Source organism: Capricornis sumatraensis, chromosome 9 (genome assembly GCF_032405125.1).
Source record: "Capricornis sumatraensis isolate serow.1 chromosome 9, serow.2, whole genome shotgun sequence".
Taxonomy (NCBI): domain Eukaryota; kingdom Metazoa; phylum Chordata; class Mammalia; order Artiodactyla; family Bovidae; genus Capricornis; species Capricornis sumatraensis.
In genome coordinates this window covers 5541647-5561251 of record NC_091077.1, presented here as the reverse complement: position 1 = coordinate 5561251, position 19605 = coordinate 5541647, and the positions used below count along the sequence as shown (strand labels likewise).

At 57.0% G+C, this 19605-nt stretch overlaps 3 protein-coding genes across 5 annotated transcripts in view; all 3 read right to left on the bottom strand.

The window, feature by feature from the left end:
• The window catches only part of PBX4 (PBX homeobox 4), a 62750-nt gene extending 62568 nt beyond the window's left edge, over window positions 1–182 (bottom strand). Inside the window, exon 1 of the mRNA XM_068980026.1 lies at window positions 31–182. Within this exon, the coding sequence (XP_068836127.1) occupies window positions 31–182 (152 nt within the window). The remainder of the gene's footprint in view (window positions 1–30) is intronic.
• A 3612-nt stretch (window positions 183–3794) lies between these two features.
• LPAR2 (lysophosphatidic acid receptor 2) lies at window positions 3795–5619 on the bottom strand. Its single transcript, XM_068981410.1, has 2 exons — window positions 4887–5619; window positions 3795–4108 (listed from the first exon to the last, which is right to left on the bottom strand). Exons 1-2 carry the CDS (start codon window positions 5617–5619, stop codon window positions 3795–3797), a joined length of 1047 nt encoding a protein of 348 aa, XP_068837511.1.
• Window positions 5620–7690: 2071 nt separating this feature from the next.
• Window positions 7691–17128, bottom strand: GMIP (GEM interacting protein). 3 transcript variants are annotated; one of them, XM_068980138.1, is made up of 21 exons: window positions 17005–17128; window positions 15949–16033; window positions 15387–15462; window positions 15219–15276; window positions 14822–14947; window positions 14665–14729; window positions 14446–14553; window positions 13928–14008; window positions 13674–13844; window positions 13446–13583; window positions 12914–13095; window positions 12556–12683; window positions 12394–12483; window positions 11985–12062; window positions 11758–11912; window positions 11399–11587; window positions 11165–11302; window positions 10865–11061; window positions 10148–10535; window positions 8513–8579; window positions 7691–8380 (listed from the first exon to the last, which is right to left on the bottom strand). In XM_068980138.1, the coding sequence occupies exons 1-21, from the start codon at window positions 17021–17023 to the stop codon at window positions 8007–8009; spliced, it is 2913 nt and encodes a 970-aa protein (XP_068836239.1). In that variant the 5' UTR covers window positions 17024–17128; the 3' UTR covers window positions 7691–8006. The 3 variants fall into 3 exon arrangements, with proteins under 3 accessions (XP_068836239.1, XP_068836240.1, XP_068836241.1); XM_068980139.1 differs by lacking the exon at window positions 11985–12062; XM_068980140.1 differs by lacking the exon at window positions 11985–12062 and having other exon boundaries at window positions 12394–12480.
• Window positions 17129–19605: the final 2477 nt, after the last annotated feature.

Below are 19605 nucleotides of genomic sequence, written 5' to 3'. Positions count from 1 at the left end.
GATGGCCCCCCGCCGAATCCGCGCCAGCACCTGGCCTGCGCCTCGTCCAGGCTCTGGTCGGTAGTGGCCATGATCTGCTGCAGGACGTCTCCTGTGTTGGAGCCCGGTGGGGGCCCGGGCGGCGAGCGGCGCGGGGCAGGCGGTGGCGGCGCGGGGCGCGGCGGGCGCGGCGGAGCGTCCATGAGCTGCGGGTGCTCAACCAGGAGCTGGCGAGCCTGGAGAGCTCGCGCAGACGTCGTAGCCAACTGCTGCAGTCCGTGCGCCCGGTGCGCTCACCCCGGAGCCCCGGCCCTCGCCGCCGCCTACGGCCAACCGCCGCCAGCCAGGCGGCTGCGCCCCGCCTAGGGACACGCCCTACTACGCCGCCAGCCAACCACCGCCGCCCAAGCATCCCCGCACCGCCTAGAGACACGCCCCCACCAGCTCCTCTCAACGGCCTAGGACTCTTTTGGAGGTTGCTGAGGCAACGGCGCTTTCCATTTTAACCCCCTCCCTCTTCCCCGCTGGCTCAGACCGAAAAGAATCCGCCTGCAATGCGGGAGACCTGGGTTCGATCCCTGGCTTGGGAAGATCCCCTAGAGTAGAGCATGGCAACTCACTCCAGTATTCTTGCCTGGAGAATCCCCATGGACAGAGGAGCCTGGAGGGGTACAGTTCATGGGATCGGACTGAGCGACTAAGCACACATTCTTCCAGCCGGAGAGGGCGACGCCGTTTTTGTTCTGCTTTGGAGACTCCCATCTCTTACATCTCTGCCTTCCGCATTTCCTCAGAGCGACCGCTCCTGCTCAGAGGCACTTTACTTCTCCTCAGAGCCAGAGCCCACCCCCCTCCCCTTTTCATAGGCTCCCATGTCTCAGAGCATCCCTCAGGAACCTACACATCTCAGATCCTAACTTCTCAGGCACTCCACTCTTCCTTCAAGTCACCCTTTATTTTCAGACCTTCCCTTGCCTTTCAGAACCCCATCAACAGCCCCAGCCCCCCACCCCTCCGCCACCACACTCACAATCTACAGAAACCCTGAGCCCCAGATCCCTGCTCAGTGAGCTAGTCCGTCCCTCAGCCTAGGTCCCATCAGGTGGGTTGGGGCTTCCGGCCTCCTGGCTCCCCCTGCTGCACCTCCAGTGTTCCATGGGTGGCACAGGAATATGTGGTGATGGTGGCTGGGAGTTAAAACTGAGTGATTTTCTCAGTTGCAGAAACCAATTCACCTTTCAAGATTCAGCTTAAGAGTGACCTTGCTTGTTTATTCATTCTTTCGCTAGCATGGGAAGGATGCTTTCTGAGGACCTACCCTGATGCACCCCCAAAGCAGAGTGAATCTTCACAGACCTTTGTTTCTAGCTGTTAGGACTCCCACCATCAGAGGATTTTTGTGTGAGAGAAAAGGATTTATTATTGGACATAAATCACTTCTCCAAAGTCATGGGACCTCCTCGAGCCTGTTTGCTTTGGGGACAGATTTCTGACACAGGCTCAGAAAGGAACTTCAACTTCCTGTGAACATTTCAGAAACTTCTTCCCACTACTGTTGGAGAGGAAATGCGAACACCATCTAATGTGAAAACCACGACATGGCCCGTTAACAGAAGTACTAGACCACGTGGAGACCACGGAAATGTCAGTGACTACAGTGGTCAGTGATGACACAAAAGACCTGAAAAGTGGTCGGTAACTTTGGTGTCCTTCAGAGAATAGTGGTGGGAGGAGGGGGTTGAAAGCTATGAGTACCGTCTGAGACAAAAAACCTGGTCACCTGGCGGACAGGAGCAAACCTACAGGGGAGGGAAAAACTGACGGCACAAGATCCCAAAGGAGACCAGAACTGTGTGGGTTAGAACCTGGAAGATGCTGACGCAACAGCAGCCCGCTCAGAGCACATGAAAACAGAGCTACCTTTGGAGACCACTGGGGGCGGTTCCCACCCCACAGGAACTGATTGGCTCTGCACCTGAAACAAATACTCCTGTCCAACAGGCATGGAGCTCCAAGGAGACAAGGACTGCGTACTCATCTGTGTGGTAGAGGTGCTGGCCAAGGTCATCACTTCTGGCAATTCAGGGCCCAAGCTCAAGGAACCACACTGCCCACCTTGGACTCTGGGATACCTAGCACCCCAGTTTATTCTTGCCTCCTCACAGAGCTGTTGTAGGGCTGGGAGAATTTTCCAAAGGGAAACCCAGCCCCATTCCATGTAGAAAGACCTACATGTTTTTGGTTCTTTGGCAATGAATGCTTTAGTAGTTTAAGAATTTGGTCTCTGATGGGAGGGCTGGGTTCAAATTCTGGCTGGGTGTGGAAGCAGAGAATCCAGATCCTGGTTCACTCTGGGCCTAGCAAATGGCCTCTATGAGCATCTGAGAGGGGGTTCATCATGGGTCTGGCACATCTGAGACCAGAGAGTGAAGCGGGCAAAGCCGGGCTGAGCTTGTGACCAATTCCGGACTTGATGGAAAACTGAAGCCCTTTCTTCAGGGGCCTCTCTAGCCCCCTCTGTGTCCTTCTGAAGCTATGTGACCATGGGCCAAATCTCAATCTTTTGGGGCCATTGTCCTCACATGAAAAATATGTATAACACCTTTGCCACAAGAAGCAGATGGTGATTAAACAATGTACCTAAAGTACCCTGATGCTGGGAAACAGAGGGCAGGAGGAAAAGGGGGGACAGAGGATGAAATGGATGGCATCACCGACTCAATGGACATGAGTTGAGCAAGCTCTGGGAGTTGGTGATGGATAGGGAAGCCTTAATGAATTGCAGTCCATGGGGTCGCAAAGAGTAAAGTACATATCTGTGTGTCAGGCACAGCAGAGGAGCTTGAGAAATGGCAACTTTAAAATCCTGCATGCTGGTCCATGGACCCCACAACCCCTAGCCCTTCTATTATAGGTAGGTGATAGAGTGGGCAATGGGATAGACACACCTGACTATTAACAACCTGGACTCAGACCAAAGGGCAAGCAGCAGGCTTACACAGGCCAGGAACCACTCTGGGTCCAGAGGATGGAGACAGAGAGGCAGGTGGCAAGATGGAGGCAGGGGAACAGGGGGAGGAGACAGAGGACAAAGGAACGAGACCAAGGGGGACTGAGGATAGGGCCGAGGAGATGCCATGTTGAAGGATCCCAGCTCATTCTGAGCCAAGGTGGACAACTGTGGGACACAGGGACAGACAGACCAAGCTAACAACAGAAGAGGCTTTGGAGATCTCAGAGTAGAAAAGTTTACTCCTTAAATCACGCCCTCCTTGTAGACCGCCTCAGTTCTCATGGGGACAGGCAAGACCCTTGGAGGCTGCAAGGGGTCACAGACCTTTCCCAGCTCACACTCAGCACTCCTGTCTATGCCCCTAAACAGCCTCAGGCAGACGGGGCATCCATAATCCATCCTTGTTACCCTGCTTCCCTGGGCCGCGTGGTCCGAGAATCCTCATCTCTCTCATCTTTATCATCTACACCACCCCAGACAAGAAAGCAGTCCACAGGGTTACCAGGCATGTGCACAAAAAAGTAGAAAAGTGTCTGTTAAAAAGCCCCTCAACCTGAGATGACTTCAGAGCCCGATTCTTGCACCCCATTCAGCTCTCTCCCAGTTGCATAGATGACCCTAACCCGCAGGCTCAGAGACAGGCACAGCTGTGTGCCTGGGTAGGGCTGGCAGTGGCTCATGCCATGTGAGACTGACGGTCTGCCTTTAAGTCTGGCCCGCAGACTGGGTAGAGCCAGGTGCATCCACCGTGGCTGGGGCAGCGATGTGGCATTTGCTGTACCCTGCTGAAGTCCAAGGTTAGCTAAAGGGTGGAGTCCATCAGGGAATGGCCATTCTCAGGAAGCATGATGCGAGTGCTAGTGCCTGTGTGAGTGGAGGCTGTGTAGCGAACAGACTCATGGGTAGATGGGCGGAGGCACCGACAGCAGAGGAGACGGCGGAAAGTGAGGCGCATCTCAGCATCACGGCAGGAGTATACCACAGCATTGACCAGAGAGTTGGCCTCGGCTAAGAGTAGGAAATACTTCTCCACTGCCAGGACGTTGCAGGACTTGCAGCCCAGACCATCCAGGAGGAGCACCACCTGGCCCGGCGTCCAGCAGACCACAAACGCCCCTGTGGGATAGAGCCTGATGTGAGCAGGGCCAGCTGTTACAACCGCTCAAAGCTGGGGGGAATCTCTAGGTCTTGGGTGACAGCTGAGTGGTTTACAAGGAAATGCTTCCTGTCTTGCTGCCTTTGCAGCATGATGGGCAGAACGGCTAAGAAGGGGAACCTTTCTCTGATTTGTCTGCCTTTCCTAACTGGTATACGGTGGACAGGTGGAGTAGGAAATGGCAGCTACAGTATTCCTGCCTGGAAACTCCCATGGACAGTGGAGCCTGGCAGGCTACAGTCCATGGGGTTGAAGAGAGTCAGACATGACTGAGCACGCATGCACACAGTGGACAGGACCCTGGACACCGAAGATTCTTTGGTGGAAAGGTCACTGTGGGACTGGCCAGTTAGTTGGTGGGGGAAAAGGAATGATTGGGAAGAGTTATTCTGTTTCTTGGGGGTGGTGTGTGTCCTCAACCCAGACCATTCTACATTTAACAGCCGAACTGACCTCATTACTCCTGGCTAAGAACCCTTAAATTCCCACGGAACTCAGAACAAGCTCCTGTCTGTCCCCTTTAAGGCTGTGCTGACCTCTCCTCACAGAACAGCTACGCGGGCCTTCTTCTCTTTTTGGGCTGGTCCTGTTGGAGATCTCACTTTCCGTTCCCGCCGCTTGGAACTCTTCCCTGGCCTCATTGCAGGTATCACTTCCTTGGAGAACATTCCCCACTCACATCATCCCCACCCATCACGCTCGATCAGACTGGCAGTCAGGAAGCAGGGTACCACTCACCTAGGATGATGACAACCGTCTTGACCAGGTTCAGCGTCGTTTCACGGTAGCGGGGGTGGCAGCTGACATGCTCGGACATGCGCTGCACTCGCCGCCTCACATAGAAGAAGATGCGGGTGTAGACAGCCACCATGAGCAGGAAGACGAGCAGGCTGGACAGTGCCCAGACGGCGAGGTAGGAGCGGCTGAGCAGGGGGGCCATTCGAGAGCAGCGGTCCAGGGCACAGAGGCAGTGCCAGGAGTGGGCGGGCAGCAGCCCCAGCCCCAGCGCGGCCACCCACACGCCCACAATCAGCATGATGACCCGGCCTCGGGGCAGGCGGCTGTGCAGCTGCACGGCCATCACACTGCGGTGCCGCTCCACGGCAATGGCCAGAAGTGTGGCCACGGAGGCCGTCAGGCTCGTGTCCAGCAGGCCCTGCCGCACGAACCAGCCCCGGAGTGACAGCCGGGCTGTGCGCGGGCCTGTGTGGAACATGAGGAAGAGGTAGGCCACACCGGCAAAGAGGTCAGCTGCGGCCAGGTTGCCGAGCAGGTAGTAAATGGGCTGGTGGAAGCGGCGATTGGAGGCGATGGCTGCGATGACCAGCAGGTTGGTCAGAAGCACCAGCACGCTGACAGTCAGGCCCAGCGCCACCACGACCAGATCTTTGGGCCGCCAGTGGGAGCTGAGCTCCTTGCCGCTGTTGTTGTAGAAGAAGCCGATGGTCTCATTGTAGTAGCACTGGCCCATGGTGACTATCTGGGGGCAGAGAGGCGGAAGTCAGTACAGGCAGTCCTTGGTGGAAGGACACAGAGGGGAGCAGCAGCCAGAGGGAGGGTTAAGATGGGAAGGGCAAGCGTCTCAAACTCAGATGAAAGTGAAATCGAAAGTCGCTCAGTCCTGTCCAGCTCTTTGAGACCCCAAGGACTGTATAGTCCACGGAACTCTCCGGGCTAGGATACTGGAGTGGGTAGCCTTTCCCTTCTGCAGGGGATCTTCGCAACCCAGGGATGGAACCCAGGTCTCCCGCATTGCAGGCGGATTCTTTACCAGACGTCTGACCACCAGGGAAGATGCCTCATGGCAAAGCGGCACTGGTGGGGACAGGGCTGACCTGGAAAAGAATTCTCCATGAGTTGGGGGGTGGGCAGCTGTTGCTTAATTACGAATAAGCCTCTTGTAAAGATATCCCCTGAATCAAATGACTGGGCGGTTTTGTTTTTAACTGAAAAAAGCAAAACAAAACTCATTTGCCCACCCAGGGCCAATGTGTAACCAACTTGTGCTGGGTGATGGTGGGGGGCGTAGATTCGGGCAGGACAAAGGGGTGTGAGCCGTGAAAGCAGACAAGGGAGTTTCAGTTTGGTGCCGGGGTCAGTGCAGGGAGCAGAAACCAGCGGGCGTGTTCGCAGGGTGGGGCCACTGCTAGGACCTGGCAGGAGGTCGGTGCTGGGGTGTGGTGACCTGGGCGATCAGATTGGACAGTGAGGCAGCTCCATGAGTTGGGCGGCGGGCTTTGCTTTGCGCGCGAGTGCTCCCGAAGCAGGCGGTGCGTCGGGCCGCTCCGGGTGGGAGTGAAGACGCTGGCGGCCTCTGGGACAAAAGGGGCTGTCAGGAAGGCGGTGGCAGGCCTGGCCTAGGGGGGTGGAGGTGGGACCCAGGCTGGAGGAGAAGAAGGAAGGAGAGGAGGGTGAGGCGCCTGGGGCCCGCGGGCACGTGCCGCGCCCTCCCCGGGGCCCGCGCCCACCCACCCCCCCAGTCGATGCCGGCCTCACCTGAGCCGCCCGTCACGCCGCAGACTGGGCGACCCCGCGCCCGAGACCCATGGCCGGGCGACCGGGGCGGGAGCAGAAGAGCGTCTGGAAGCGCCGGGCCGGAGCGGTTCGGGAAGGGCGGGAGGCGGGGTCCCGCCGCCACGCCCCCGTCGCGGCGCCCCGCCCCCACCACCTGGGCGAGCCCCGCCCCGTCCCCGCCACCTGGAGGAGCCTTGCTTCCGCAGCCGCGGCAGGGACAGGGGCGTCCGGAACCACAGCTCCCCGTTTCCTCTCCGCCTCGCGGCCCCTCGGCCGCCCCCTCCACTTCCGGCGCGGGACCCCCACCTCCTGTCCCCGCACACCTCTCGCGCCTGCAACTGTGGGCCTTCGCGGGGCTGGCCGAGAGCTCCCGCCGGGACCTGGCGCCGCCCGGGCCCACGTCCGGGTGGTCGCTTGGTCCGCGCCCCCGCCCCGGCCCTCCCCCGCCCGCTCCCTCGCGTCCAATCCGTCGCCGAGTTCCAAGCCACGCCCTGATCCGACCCCGCTCCCCTCGCCCGGACCCCAGCCCCTCCTCGGCTTCGCCGGCCCAGAGCTACCGCACGCCTGGCCCCAGCTGACTGTCCGGTCGCACTCAGGTTTCTCGGAATGCCTCCCTCCTCAGCGCTGTTCCCTGCCCGGCCCACGCCTGTGGCAGCCCTGGACTCCCACGTCCCAGAGCACACAGCCCTATTGTCTCGGTTATCTGCACTTTATTTAAGTGTTTGAATTCGCGGGACCAGATCGCAAGCGGAGCTCTGGGAGGGCCGGCCCGTGTGACTCAGCCAGGTGTCCAGGCCCAGCCTCTACCGCCTGTACATGCTCGGGGGTGTTCTGAGATGAAAAGAAGGGCTTTGGCTTCCGTAGTCGGTGAAACTGGAGCGGAAGACTGCTGCCTCACCGACCTCTCCTGTGTCACCCTCCCCCAGCAAAGAAAGACACTCAAGGATATAAAAGACACAGTTTATTCAGAGGCCACCAGACCGCAGGCACCACCAGGATGCTGAGTCTGAGTTGCCACACCCTCCAAGATCTGGTCACTTGGGATCAGCTAAGGAGACAGAGATGGGGGAGTGGCCACAACCAAAGTAGCAAAAAGCACCCCTGTCTCAAGGATCCCGTGACCTATACTGACCCTGAGTAACCTCTGAACCTGAGTGGCCCTGATGCTTGACATTGACCTGTGTCTTGTAGAGGGTATCCTGGTACCGCCAAAAGGGTTTTAGTTCTCTGCTAGGCCATGTAGTCCTTCCTCAGAGCAACTCTCCAGACACCCCAACATTTAACTCCTGGGAAGTTGGGCCCATCTTCTCAGTCCTGGCCTTCTGGATCAGAGCGCTGGAATAGTCAGAAGTGGTCCTCAGCCTCCTCAGTTTGGGGGTCTGGGCAGCAGGTGGCCGTGGGCACAGACTCGCTGTGCAGCTTGGAGAGTAGCCTGGCTGTCTCCTGGGTGATCTCAAAATGCTTGGGCAGAGGGGTGCGGCGCAGAGGGCTGTCCTCACGGGTGGTAGCGGCAGGGCTGGGTCCTCGCCTCTGCAAGCTCCCTTGGGGCACTGATGTGACGTGGGTCTCCTCGGACAATTTGGAAGCCACCAGGGCCAAGCCGGACAGCTGGTGGGTGACAGGCCGCACACCTCCCCGGGGATACTTCACTGGCTGGCGGCTGAAGTGGCCACGGGGCTGTGTCCCCAGGGGTGAGTCCTCAGGCCCTTGGCTGGGCACTGTGGGATAGGGTGGTCAATGCTAAGCACTCCAAAGTCCTCTGGATACCACCCTCCATTGTCATCACCAAGTCCAGCAACCCCAGGGCAGGAGCAACCCCAGAACCCTGGGCTAACCTCTAACACACTCACCTTCCCCTCCCTCATTTTTGATGTCTTCGGTTATTTCCTCTTCCTGCTCACTCTGCAGAGTTGAAATCTGTAAGAAACCCAGGAATGAGACCTCCAGGAATAAAATCCCAGTTCTTGGAGACTCTTGAACCAGCAATAAAATCCTAGTTGTTGGAGACACTTGAACAAAGCTCCTCTTTGCAGTTTTGTTATTTGGGGAGAGATGATGCCCTTAAGAATGTACTGCTTGCCATCCTATCATTAATCTCAACTGTGGGCTCTGTCAAGTGGGAGTGCCTTTGTTCAGCAGAGGTTGTTGGTTGTTAGTCACTCAGTCATGTCTGACTCTTTGCGACCCCATGAACTGTAGCCCACTGGGCTCCTCTGGCCACAGGATTCTCCAGGCAAGAATACCGGAGTGGGTTGCCATTCCCTGCTCGAGGGGATCTTCCAGACCCAGGGATCGAACCCAGGTCTCCCGCATTGCAGGCAGCAGAGGACCAGCCTGGAAAGTGACAGCCAACTCTCCGTTAGGAAGGGGTGAACTACTGATCTCCATCCTGCTACACTTTACAATTTTAGGCCTGCTTTTTTAGCTTATCGGTTTACCTTTTAGTTTATCCTTTAGCTAATGCTAATAGCAGTTGGAATGCTATCTCTGTGTCCTGAGCACTTTCTGAAGTTCTGAGTCCCACACCTCACTGACAGCCCCTTTCCCAGCTCTGGGGTTCTACAGGGGAGATCCAAGCTCTCAGGAATGGTGAGTATATCAGGACCCGAGGGACAGGAAGCCTCCCCTAAGAGTCCCATCTACATATGGTTTTCACTAACAGTACGTACCTCTTAGGGCACTTAGTATGGAAGCTCACCTGCACTGTAGGTATGCAGTCAATGGAGGCTTGCACACCCCTCTTTGGCCTCACTTCCTACCACCTTCCCCTCACTCATTCATTACAGCATACGGCTATGCCCTGAACACTCCAGGCATGGTCCTACCTCAGGGGTTTTGTACTGGCTGTTCCCTTTGCCTGGAACACCCTTTCCCTGATCTCCACCTGGCTTACTTCCCCCTCACATCCTTCTAGTCTCTGAGCGAACTCATCTTCTTCATGAGACCCACCCACAGCATCCTATTTACTGTTACAAAGTACCCACCACCTCTCACCTTGGTGCCCTTGCCTTCTTTTACTTTACCCAACCCTTTCTTTCCTTTATAGTACTCATCACCTTGTAACATCCTATATACCTTTGTATGACTTTGTATCATATATCTTGTTTATTGTTGGTTTTTTCCTCACTAGAAGGTAGGCAACCAAGAGGGTGGAGTCTGAATATTTTGCTGGTACATATGTAGTGCCTAGAACAATGCTTGGCACACAGTATGTGTTCAATAAATATTCCGTTGAAGGAATCAATAGTATTCATGTTAGGGTCTCTGCAAGGCTGTATCCTGTTGTTATTCCATTATTTTCCACCACTCCATTCCTTACTTTTCCTTTCAGGATGAGCGCAGGGTCAATAATAAAAGAGGAAGGGAATGAAATAGACAGTTTTAAAGGGGAAGGAAGGAAGGAAGGAAGGCAGACAGGAGAGAGAGTGGGAGGATTACATGGAGAGCAGGTTCTCCCCATGTCTGTGGGCCCAGCAGGTTCCTACCTCTGGGAGCGTGGCCTCGGGATGCTTCTCCAGGGCACTAAGGAGCATGGCGTCTGGGTCCCGGTCTGAGGCTAAGGCTAAGGGCAGGGGGTCCAGGACAAGTTGTAAGTGTGGTGGCTGGAGGCTAGCTGGGAGGGTCACAGGGGGTGGGCTGGGTTCTCGGGGCAGGGGCTCAGCGGGCAGGAGGAGCTCGTCAGGCCCGAAGATCTGCTCATAGTGCACAATGAGGAACTCGACGAGCTGAGCCTGGTGTGCGGAATCCAGCAGGCAGGTGACAGGTCCGGCACTGGCTGGCCCTGGACTGTCGGGCAGCCGCAACAGCGTCGGCCCAAATACAATGCCCAGGTTGTTGGCAGACATCTTGTTGTCCTCAAACTGTGCAGCCACCCTGGGGACAGCATGAGCAGAAGGATCAGGGCACAGAGTGTCTGATTACTGGTCACTGGGTAGGACCTGCAAACCAGGCTAGTGGCGACTTGCTCAAGTCATGGGTAAGAGGTTCTGGTCATTGTTTGCGACCAGCAGCCACAAGCCTGGAGATGGGGGTCAAGGGTCAGCATCCAAAGTCAGGAGTCATGTATTAAGTTTCAGAGCTCAGAAAATACATATGAAGGTTAGAAGTCAGTGTCAGGGGTCAGTGGTCCCATGTCTAAGGGGGGCACAACAGTCTGAGCCACAGGTCAGAAGTCACACGTTAAGATCAAGGACAGTGCACACCTGAACAGATGGGCCACCAGGTGCCGCAGGGTGCTGTAGTTAGAGTCGGGCAGCTGCACCAAGAGGGTCTTCAGCGAGCGGATAACCTCAGGGCTGGGGCTGGGGGTCCCAGGGTCGTGCACAGGGTCTGCATGCAGGGTCTTAGCCAGAGAGATGAAGGCATCGTAGAGGTGGAAGGGGATCACGGGGTCAGTGAGCTGGGGGGTGGAATGGCAGGGGGGATATGGGTGTGGGTGGGCTGCAGAGGGTCCTCAGCCTGAGCCCATCTGGCCCATGAGTCCCAAGCCACTGAGCACCCACCTCCTGGAGGAATCGCTTGAGAACACTCGAGACATCATGAGGTGAGTTCCCTGACAGGTCAACCAATGCTCGGCCATTCTCAAAAGCCTGGCACAGCCGTTCCACGCGGACCCTGGACCCGCTGACCCGATAAATGCCCTGCAGGGCAGGGGTGGGAAGTGGACACCTGGCTTGCAGTCTGGCCATTGAGAGGGCTAGGTCACTACTAGGGGTGGTCAAAGGTCAAGGCAGCACCTGCACATGGAGCGCGCGCTGTTCTATCTCGGCCGTGCACCTGGTGATCACAAAAGGCACCTCCTCTGGGAAGTCCCTGGGCAGCTGCAGGAAACTGACCCCAAAGAGGGGAGTCCGGGCTGGTAGCCGCTTATGTCCACAGAGGATCAGTAGGGTCTCGAGGCAGCGCTTGTGGCAGGCCAGAAAGCACTAAGGGAAGGTCATGAGGGTCAGTGGGGAGAGAAGGTCATAGAGATACTCAGGGGGTTCATAGGGGAGCATCAGATCAGGGCAGGCCTCTCATGGGAAGGTCTTAGGAATCTCAGGTCGGGGAGATGCCTGTGGTCAGAGAGATCACTGGGGGTCAGCCCAGGCCGCACCTCCTCGCACTCTGTCCCGCTGACCATGAAAGCCTCACACTCTCGGCACTTGGCTGGGCCCCGCAGCCGCCGCAGCCGGTGGGTCTGGGCTGCGCTGGATAGTGTCCACTTCCTGAAGGGGGTCCCTGGCCCGTTCTCCAGCCCATCTCCCAGGTCTGCAGGGAGGGAGACAGGGTCAGAAGTGCCTAGTCCATCCCCAGCCCACCTCCACCTGCTTCCAGCCTCACCAGGGTCTCGCTCCTCAAAGTCATCTGAAGACTCGGTGCCTATGGATGACACTTTTACCAGCCGCCTTGTGCCAGAGCCTGGAGTCAGAACGTTACAGAGGGTGAGGGTCACAGAGGTCATGGGGGAGGCTCCAAGGCTAAGGAGACCTTCCTGGTCTTCAGCCTTCCCAAAGCACCCACGGATGCCCTTGGGGAAAGGGTCAGAGGTCAGAGGGGTCACACAGGTCAGGGGTTAGGGGCTGAAGAATATAGGTCAGTAACCTGAGGGTAACGGTGGTTCCAAGTTGGATCAAGAGAATGGGTCAGAAGTTGAGAAAATAGGTCAGGGAAGCAGGGTAGGTCAGAGGTCAAAGAAAGAGGGTTCAAGATTGAGGGTCAGAGCCTGGCCAGGGGCCGAGGATGGTCCCACCTGGACTGGAGGTGGGAGAGTCCTGGGAACGAGGCTCGCTGCCACCACCCACACCGTCCACATCGCTGCCCACAGTGGGGCCTGGAGCTCCTAGGGAGGGGCAGGTCGGTCAGGTGCGGCCCTCTCCCCGAACCACTCCTGCCCGCCTTTCCCAGTACTCACCCTGGCAGCCTGTGCCTGTGTCCTCCCAAGGGCCTGGCTCAGCTGCACTCTCCTCCAGCTGTGGAGGGGGTGCTCCAGAGAGCTTCTTTCTTGTGTCCAGAGGGGAACTGAGAGGAGAGGTTTGAGGGCTCTGATAATCAGGAAGCTGGCTGGGGACTGACATCACCCCTGGCATCCCTTTTAGGACCCAACTTCACGGACTTGGGTCTGCAAGCCCTATGGCCATGGGCATCATGGCCCCCAGTGCAGTAACCCCAAATTCCCAACCCTCCCACGACTAGGATAACCCCACCCAAATGCCTGGCACCGTGTCTCCCTGGCTTCCTATCTGACCCTGCTCCTGGGGACCCACCTGTGCGTGAACTCCTGGAAAGAATAGGCGGGTGGCGGGGGCGGTGGGGAGTGGGGCTGTATGGCCCTCACGAACTCTTGGTATCGCTGGCCAGGCTCGAAGGGAAGGCAGCACTCGGCCAGAGCGGCGAAGGCGCGCGGGGCACGCTCTGCCTGAGCCTCTCGAAGCCCGAACAATCCCAGGGTCACCTGTGGGGCGGAGCCCGCGTGAGAGGGGCGGAGCCTGGGAGCCTGGGGCGTGGCCTGACCCTGAGAGACACCAGCTCCGTCCAGGCTGGTCCAGGCTTGGGGGCCTGGCAGGGCAGTGGGAGGTGGCTGAGGGACTGAGCCTGCCGCTGGCATAGGAGTGTGATCAGAACCCGGGTGGGTCAACCTCGGGGGAGGACCCCTTGAGTGGGGACGAGAAAGGAAGTCTGGGGGCAGAAACTGGCTGTCCCGGGAGAGGGAGCGAGTCCTGGTGCACCGGAAACGGTCTAGGGGCAGGTGAGGCCCAGCGGTGCTATTGAGCGTGGCGGGCAGCTGTCAGGTTAGGGTCTCACCCGCCTCAGCACTTCGTCCCCCTGCAGCACCAGTTTGCGCACGTGTGACACGATCCGCTGCTTGGCGGCCTCCAGTTCCTGTTGCCGCGCGTTGGCCTCTCTGACGCAGGCCTGGTACAGCGCTTCGGCCTCCTGCGCCTGGAGAAACCGAGGCAGGGAGCGTGTATGGGAGAGATCCGTGGGGCTGGGGGTGCCGAAGCGCAGCGGGGCACGGGGCAGGGTCCCCACCTTGGCCTGGGCCTCTTCTCGAGAGCGCCGCCGCCGCTCCTGATGTTTGTTGGGGCCTGGTGAGGCCTGGAGAGCCAGGTCTTCAGGCGACACCTGGGAGCGAACCCGCAGCTCCTCGCTGCGCTGCATGTACTGGAGCTGGGCCCGCCGCAGCGCCTGCACCGCCTCGTTCTAGGGGGGAAGAGGGACGGGTCTTCCGGCTTCTTCATCTCCTCCACCAACCCGCTTTCCCAGCCCGCAACCCTAGGCCTCACCATCCGTTTCTGCTCTTTCATCCACTGCTCCTTGAACTCCTTCCGCCACTTCTCAATCTCAGTCCGTTTGGCAGCCAAGGGCTGGGAAGGATGGGGAATGAGGAATGCTGCCTGGGTTGCTTGGTCATCCCATTCACTGTGGCCACCTGCCTTTCACCCTCTGGACCCTTTTCTGGGTCTGCACTCTCTCCTGGGTCTTCTCCCCCAGATCTGCCCTGCCCTACCCCAGTGGCCTCTCCGCAAAGAATCTCGGTGGTCACCTCCATCCTTTGGGTCTGGAGCTGGGGATGCCAAGGCTCTCTTCCTGAGTACACTCGGCATCTCGCCCCATGGCCCGCAGACAAACAAAAGCACAGTTTTGCAATCACACAGGAAGCCTGGTTTGAATCTCTGCTGGGTAACCTCGGGCAAGTTCCGCAGCATCCCTGGTCTCGGCTTCCTCATCAGCAAATGGTGCTGATGGTAATGATGCCTCCCCAGATGCTTGTGGAGAAATGATGCATGAGGGCCCCCCTCACCTGGTAATAGTCCCTTTTCTGCTGGGCCAGTGTCTCCATGGCCAGGGTTGCTAAGCTGAGGTCGTGCTCCAGAAACAGGAGGTAGATATATTGCAGTGACATTTGGCTCTGGGGGAGGGGAGAGGCAGCTGGTGTTAGAGGATGCTGAGGATCTAGGGGGGGCCCAGCTGGGATTCTGGAGGGGTTGGGCTCTGGGGGCCAGTGTCTGCTCAGGGCTACCTGCTGCTGGATTGACACCTTGCCAGACTCGGCAATCTTCATAATGCTTTTGGCAAACTCCAGCTCTGGGGGTAGACAGCAGGGGTCTGAGTCAGGCAGGGTGCGAGGACACCAGGGTCCAGTGCAGGGCCTGAGACTGGGCCCAGGAAGCCCTCACCATAGCTGGCTCTCTTCTCAGTCCAGGCCAGCAGCTCCTTGACGTAGCGGCTCCAGGTCTTGGCGTACTCCAGGGCTGCATCCACGCCCCCCTTGGTTCGGATGAGCCGCAAGTCCAGTTCCTCCCCTGGGGCAGATGGGGGGACCTCTGAAGCTTCCCTGAGCCCTCAGACCAGACCAGTGAACCCTGTTCTACATGCCATGGCTTCCCCAAACACTCCTTGCTTTTACTTATCCAGGTTGCTATCTTACGCTGATTCTCTGCTGAGAATGGGGCTCCCTGAGGACAGGGGCTCACGCCTGTTGTGTGCACTGCCATGCCCCTGGTGCATGGAACAGGCAGTTGGTGATGAAGGACTCCTTTCTGCCCCCACGCTTCTGGCCCCAGAGCCCCCTACCTGTAAGGGGTGCAGGATCCTCTGCGGAGGGGCCACTCCAGCGGCTGGTTTCACTGGTCTGAGGGGTGGGGGGAGACAGCATTCAGCAACACGCAGTGCAAGCGCCCCACCTTCCTCAGTCTCTCCTCTGAGGCCCCTCCTCCCTGTCCCCTGAGTTCCATCTCTCACCAAAGTGGCTGTGGGTTTCTTGTCAGGTTCCAGGTCTCCTGAAATCACAGGGTCTCCAGCCAGCATCTCAAGAGTCCTGGGAGGTCAGGGAGTCAGGATGCCACCCTCCACCGAGTCTGTCCCACCTAGGGTGCTGGGGACCCCAGGGAAGTTTGGGGATGGTCCTAGATATCACCTCTGTGACATCTGTCATATCTGGGTCCTGAGGGATGGGACTTTAGGGAGGGAAGTGAGCTTTTTTTTTAATGAAATTTGAGATAGAATTTGAAGGATCCTGGGTAACTTTGGGGTTTAGAGTAGGATTATAAAGCTCTCCAATGTTTTAAGGAGTCACAAGCGTCACAAGAAGGATACGTGGGGGCCCTAGGATCACTCTGGGGGTTGCTGGTGGATTTAGGGGGTTGAATTTGGGGATATTCAGATGTGTTGAGGGCCCTCTCTTAGGCTTCTTGGGTTATTAGGTAAGTGCATCCAGAAGCTGCAGGTTCCTAAAGGGGCTTTGGGACCCTAAATGGATTTAGGGGTTCTGGCAGAATTTGGGGTGACTCAGGCTCAGACTCACACGTTCCCCAGTGAGATCTCGAGGTTGTCCAGGCTTCGGAAGATGTCACTGTACCTCTTCCTGCTCTCAGGAGCCGGGGGTAACCCTTGGAGAGAGGAGTATCACACATAGGCCAACAGAAGCCTCTCTCCACCCACTGCACCTTGGCAGGGCGGTGTGGTGTGTGTGGGGGGGTGGGGGTGGGGAGGTGGGGTGGGAGGAGGGAAAGAGAAAGGAAAGAGAGAGAGAGAGAGTTCTGGTCCCACGGGGAGTGCAGGATGGTGTGGGTGTTTGAGCTGGGATGGCGGGAGTGTGGGCTTGGGTGGAGCCCGACTCAGGACAGGCAGATGGACTCAGGCACAACCCAACACAGAGCATTGCTTGGAGAAGCAGAGACACCCACACATACATGGGCCTAGAAACAAAGTGACAAAACAGATGTCCTAGATACAGCCGCACTGTCTCCAGGGACAGAGACAGCTTGACAATGGAGCCACACGGACCTCAGGCCAGACAGATGGAAATACACGTGGGACAGACCAGCACAGGGCCCGCGGCAGAAACACACACGGGCAGATTGAAACCCGGAGAGGCATAAAGACCAAATGACACCCAATATGCAAATCAGAGACACAAAGACTGGCGGAAACAAAGTCGGACCTCGCCACGTTTCTGCTGCAGGCACCCCTTCTAGGGGGCGCAGATCAGCATGTTCCCCTCCCTGGGCAATGGAGTAGCTGGGTGGGGATCCTGCCGCGTTGCCCTCTCCATCAGCAGTCGTGACACCCTGCCCCCATCACAAATATCAGAAGCAGAAGCGGCCACTTCCCCTTCCTGGGCCCCCTCCCCCAGACATCCGGGGTGAACTCTTACGGGGGAGGGGGTCAGGGGCTGGTGTCCCGGGCCCCCTCTCAGCTTGGGAGTCCCCACAGTGGAGAATTCCCGCGTCCTCCCCATTCAGGAACTCCTCTCCCAGCTCTCCGGACAGAGAGGGACAGGAGGGGACCCTCACTGATTTAGGAAGTAGGATTCGGTCGGGAGAGGCCCCTCGAGGATCACGAGTCCCGGACCGCCTACCCGGCTCTGTTGAGTCCATGCTCCGGCCCTAGGGTCTCTCGGCTAGGACGGGGACTGGGATGGAATCGCGCGTCGGCGCCTCCGGGGCCAAGCCCCGGTTTCCTGCCTCGGCCGCCGCTGCCGGGGTTCCGCGCGGCCCCGCCTCGCGAAGGCCCCGCCCCCAACCACGCCTCTGCCGCTAGGCCACACCCTCCAGGCAAAGACGGGCGGACCACGCCCCCTGCCGGAGCGGCCGGGGGTGCACTCAGGACTTCCCGGGTGACCGGCCGAAACGACCCCATCCCGGCTAGGGTTTCCTCTTCCCAGATCTTTGTGGGGCCCCCTAACCCCAGCATATTCCCCTTACACTGAGCCCACACAGTCTGCCTGGCCAGAGGAGCCTGTCCCAAACTTCCCGTTCTACGACCCAGTGACACCCCTGCCCAGAAGTCTCTTGGAACTCAGTGGGAGCCCCCTGGTGGTGGTCTGATGTTCTGCCCCATTCCGGTTGAATCTGAAGTCCCCAAAAGCCGAACGCCGAAGAACTGATGCTTTTAAACTGTGGTGTTGAAGACTCTTGACAGTCCCTTGGACTGCAAGGAGATCAAACCAGTTCATCCTAAAGGAAATCAGTCCTGAATATTCACTGGAAGGACTGATGCTGAAGCTGAAACCCCAATACTTTGGCCACCTGATGCGAAGAACTGATTCATTGGAAAAGACCCTGTTGCTGGGAAAGATTAGAGGCGGGAGGTGAAGGGGACGCCAGAAGATGAGATAGTTGGATGGCATCACCAACTCGATGGACATGAGTCTGACCAAGCTCCCAGAGTTGGTGATGGACAGGGAAGGTGCAGTCCATGGGGTCACAAAGAGTCGGACACAACTTGAGCGACTGAACTGACTGAACACAGCAGTCCTCAATCTTTTTGTCACCAGGGACCGGTTTTCTGGAAGGCAATTTTCCCATGAATAGGGGCGGTGGGAGCAGGGGTATGGTTTCAGGATGATTGGAGAGCATTACATTTATTGTGCACTTTATTTCATTATGTCATTGTGGTACATAATTAAATATTTATACATCTCACCATAATGCAAATCAGTGAGAGCCCCAAGCTTGTTTTCCTGCAGCTGGAAGGTCCCATCTGGGGTTGATGGGAGACAGTGACACCTGAAGTGCGTTGCTTATGTCCAGTCTACTCTGGGATCTCATTCTGGTCGCTGTCACTGCAGAAAACCCTGCTTCACAAAGATGAGATGGAATGGAAGTGGAAATGGAAGCAGGTTTTTCAGGGCTTTTGTGGCAATCGCTGGATATTCTGCTTTGACTTTAATCCAGAACAAGTGTGCGTGCTAAGTCGTTTCAGTTGTGTCGGACCTTATGGACTATGGACCATATTGTCCATGGGATCCTCCAGGCAAGAAGACTGGAATGGGTTACCGAGCCCTCCCCCAGAGGATCTTCCTGACCCAGGGATCGAACTGGTACCTCTTATGTCTCCTGCATTGGAGGCAGGTTCTTTACTACTAGCGCCACCAAGCCTGCAAGTGTTAGTTGCTCAGCTGTGTCTGACTCTTTGCGACCTCATGGACTGTAGCCCACCAGGCTCCTCAGTCCATGGAATTTCCAGACAAGAGTACTGGAGTGGGTTGCCATTCCTTTCTCCAGGGGATCTTCCTGACCCAGGGATCAGACTCTTTACCATCTGAGCCACTAGGAAAGTCCATCCAGAACATACAGAAATTTGAAATGATCTCAGACATACTTTCAAGGCCACCGTCATTTTTGATCTCAATCAGCTGATCCTTTTCTAGCATGGACAAAATCAATCCACCTGGCTTTTTCACAAATGGGTTGAGGATCCATTCCTTCCCAATTTGGCGGTCTTCTGTGGTTGGGAAGTAGTGCTCAAACTCTTGAAAGCTGCAGTAGGTGATCATTCATCAGCTGGGAGAAAGTAGGCCCTGGCTCAGTCCCTTTCAAAATCTCTGCTAACGTTCGAAACATGTCAAAAATCCCCAATGTTCACTCGTTGCCCCCGTAATTCTGGTGTGTGTTTGAATGCAGCCACTTTATCTGCTGACCTGAACTTAGTTGTTTGCCCCTGAAGTGACAGATTGAGTTCGCTGAGCAGGTTGAAGATGTCACACAAATAAGCAAATTTTGCAACCCATTCTGTCACTGGAATATGCTGCCAGTGGTCACTGTTTTTCTAAAAGAAATCTCTAGAGCAGCTCCCATAACTCAAAAACTCTGGCTAGGGATCCACTTTTGCTTAATTTATTTTTATGTATTATTTTTGGCTGTGTTGGGTCTCCGTTGCTTTGTTTGAGCAGGGACTGCCCTTCATTGCAGTGTGTGGGCTTCTCATTGGAGAGCGCAGGCTCTAGGCGCATGGGCTACAGCAGTTGCAGCTGAGGGCTCAGTCACTGTGGCACATGGGCTAAGTTGCTCCTTGGCGTGTGGAATCTTCCTGGACTAGGGATCGAACCCATGTCCCCTGCATTAGAAGGTGGATTCCTATTCACTGTACAACCAGGGAAGCCTCGGTGATCTGCTATTAGAAAGCATCTCACTTCTGTGTAGAAGAGAAGAGATGCTTGTGCTCTGTGTCTGTCTCT

Excerpts from the sequence above, each read along its gene's own strand:
- LPAR2 (XM_068981410.1), bottom strand. The coding sequence starts at position 5,619 with ATGGGCCAGTGCTACTACAATGAGACCATCGGCTTCTTCTACAACAAC. Across the intron at positions 4,109-4,886 it reads GACGGTTGTCATCATCCTAG|GGGCGTTTGTGGTCTGCTGG; the intron begins GTGAGTGGTACC and ends TCTATCCCACAG.
- GMIP (XM_068980138.1), bottom strand. Across the intron at positions 15,463-15,948 it reads GAGATCTCACTGGGGAACGT|GACTCTTGAGATGCTGGCTG; the intron begins GTGAGTCTGAGC and ends CTGACCTCCCAG. Across the intron at positions 14,009-14,445 it reads AGAAAAGGGACTATTACCAG|CCCTTGGCTGCCAAACGGAC; the intron begins GTGAGGGGGGCC and ends CATCCTTCCCAG.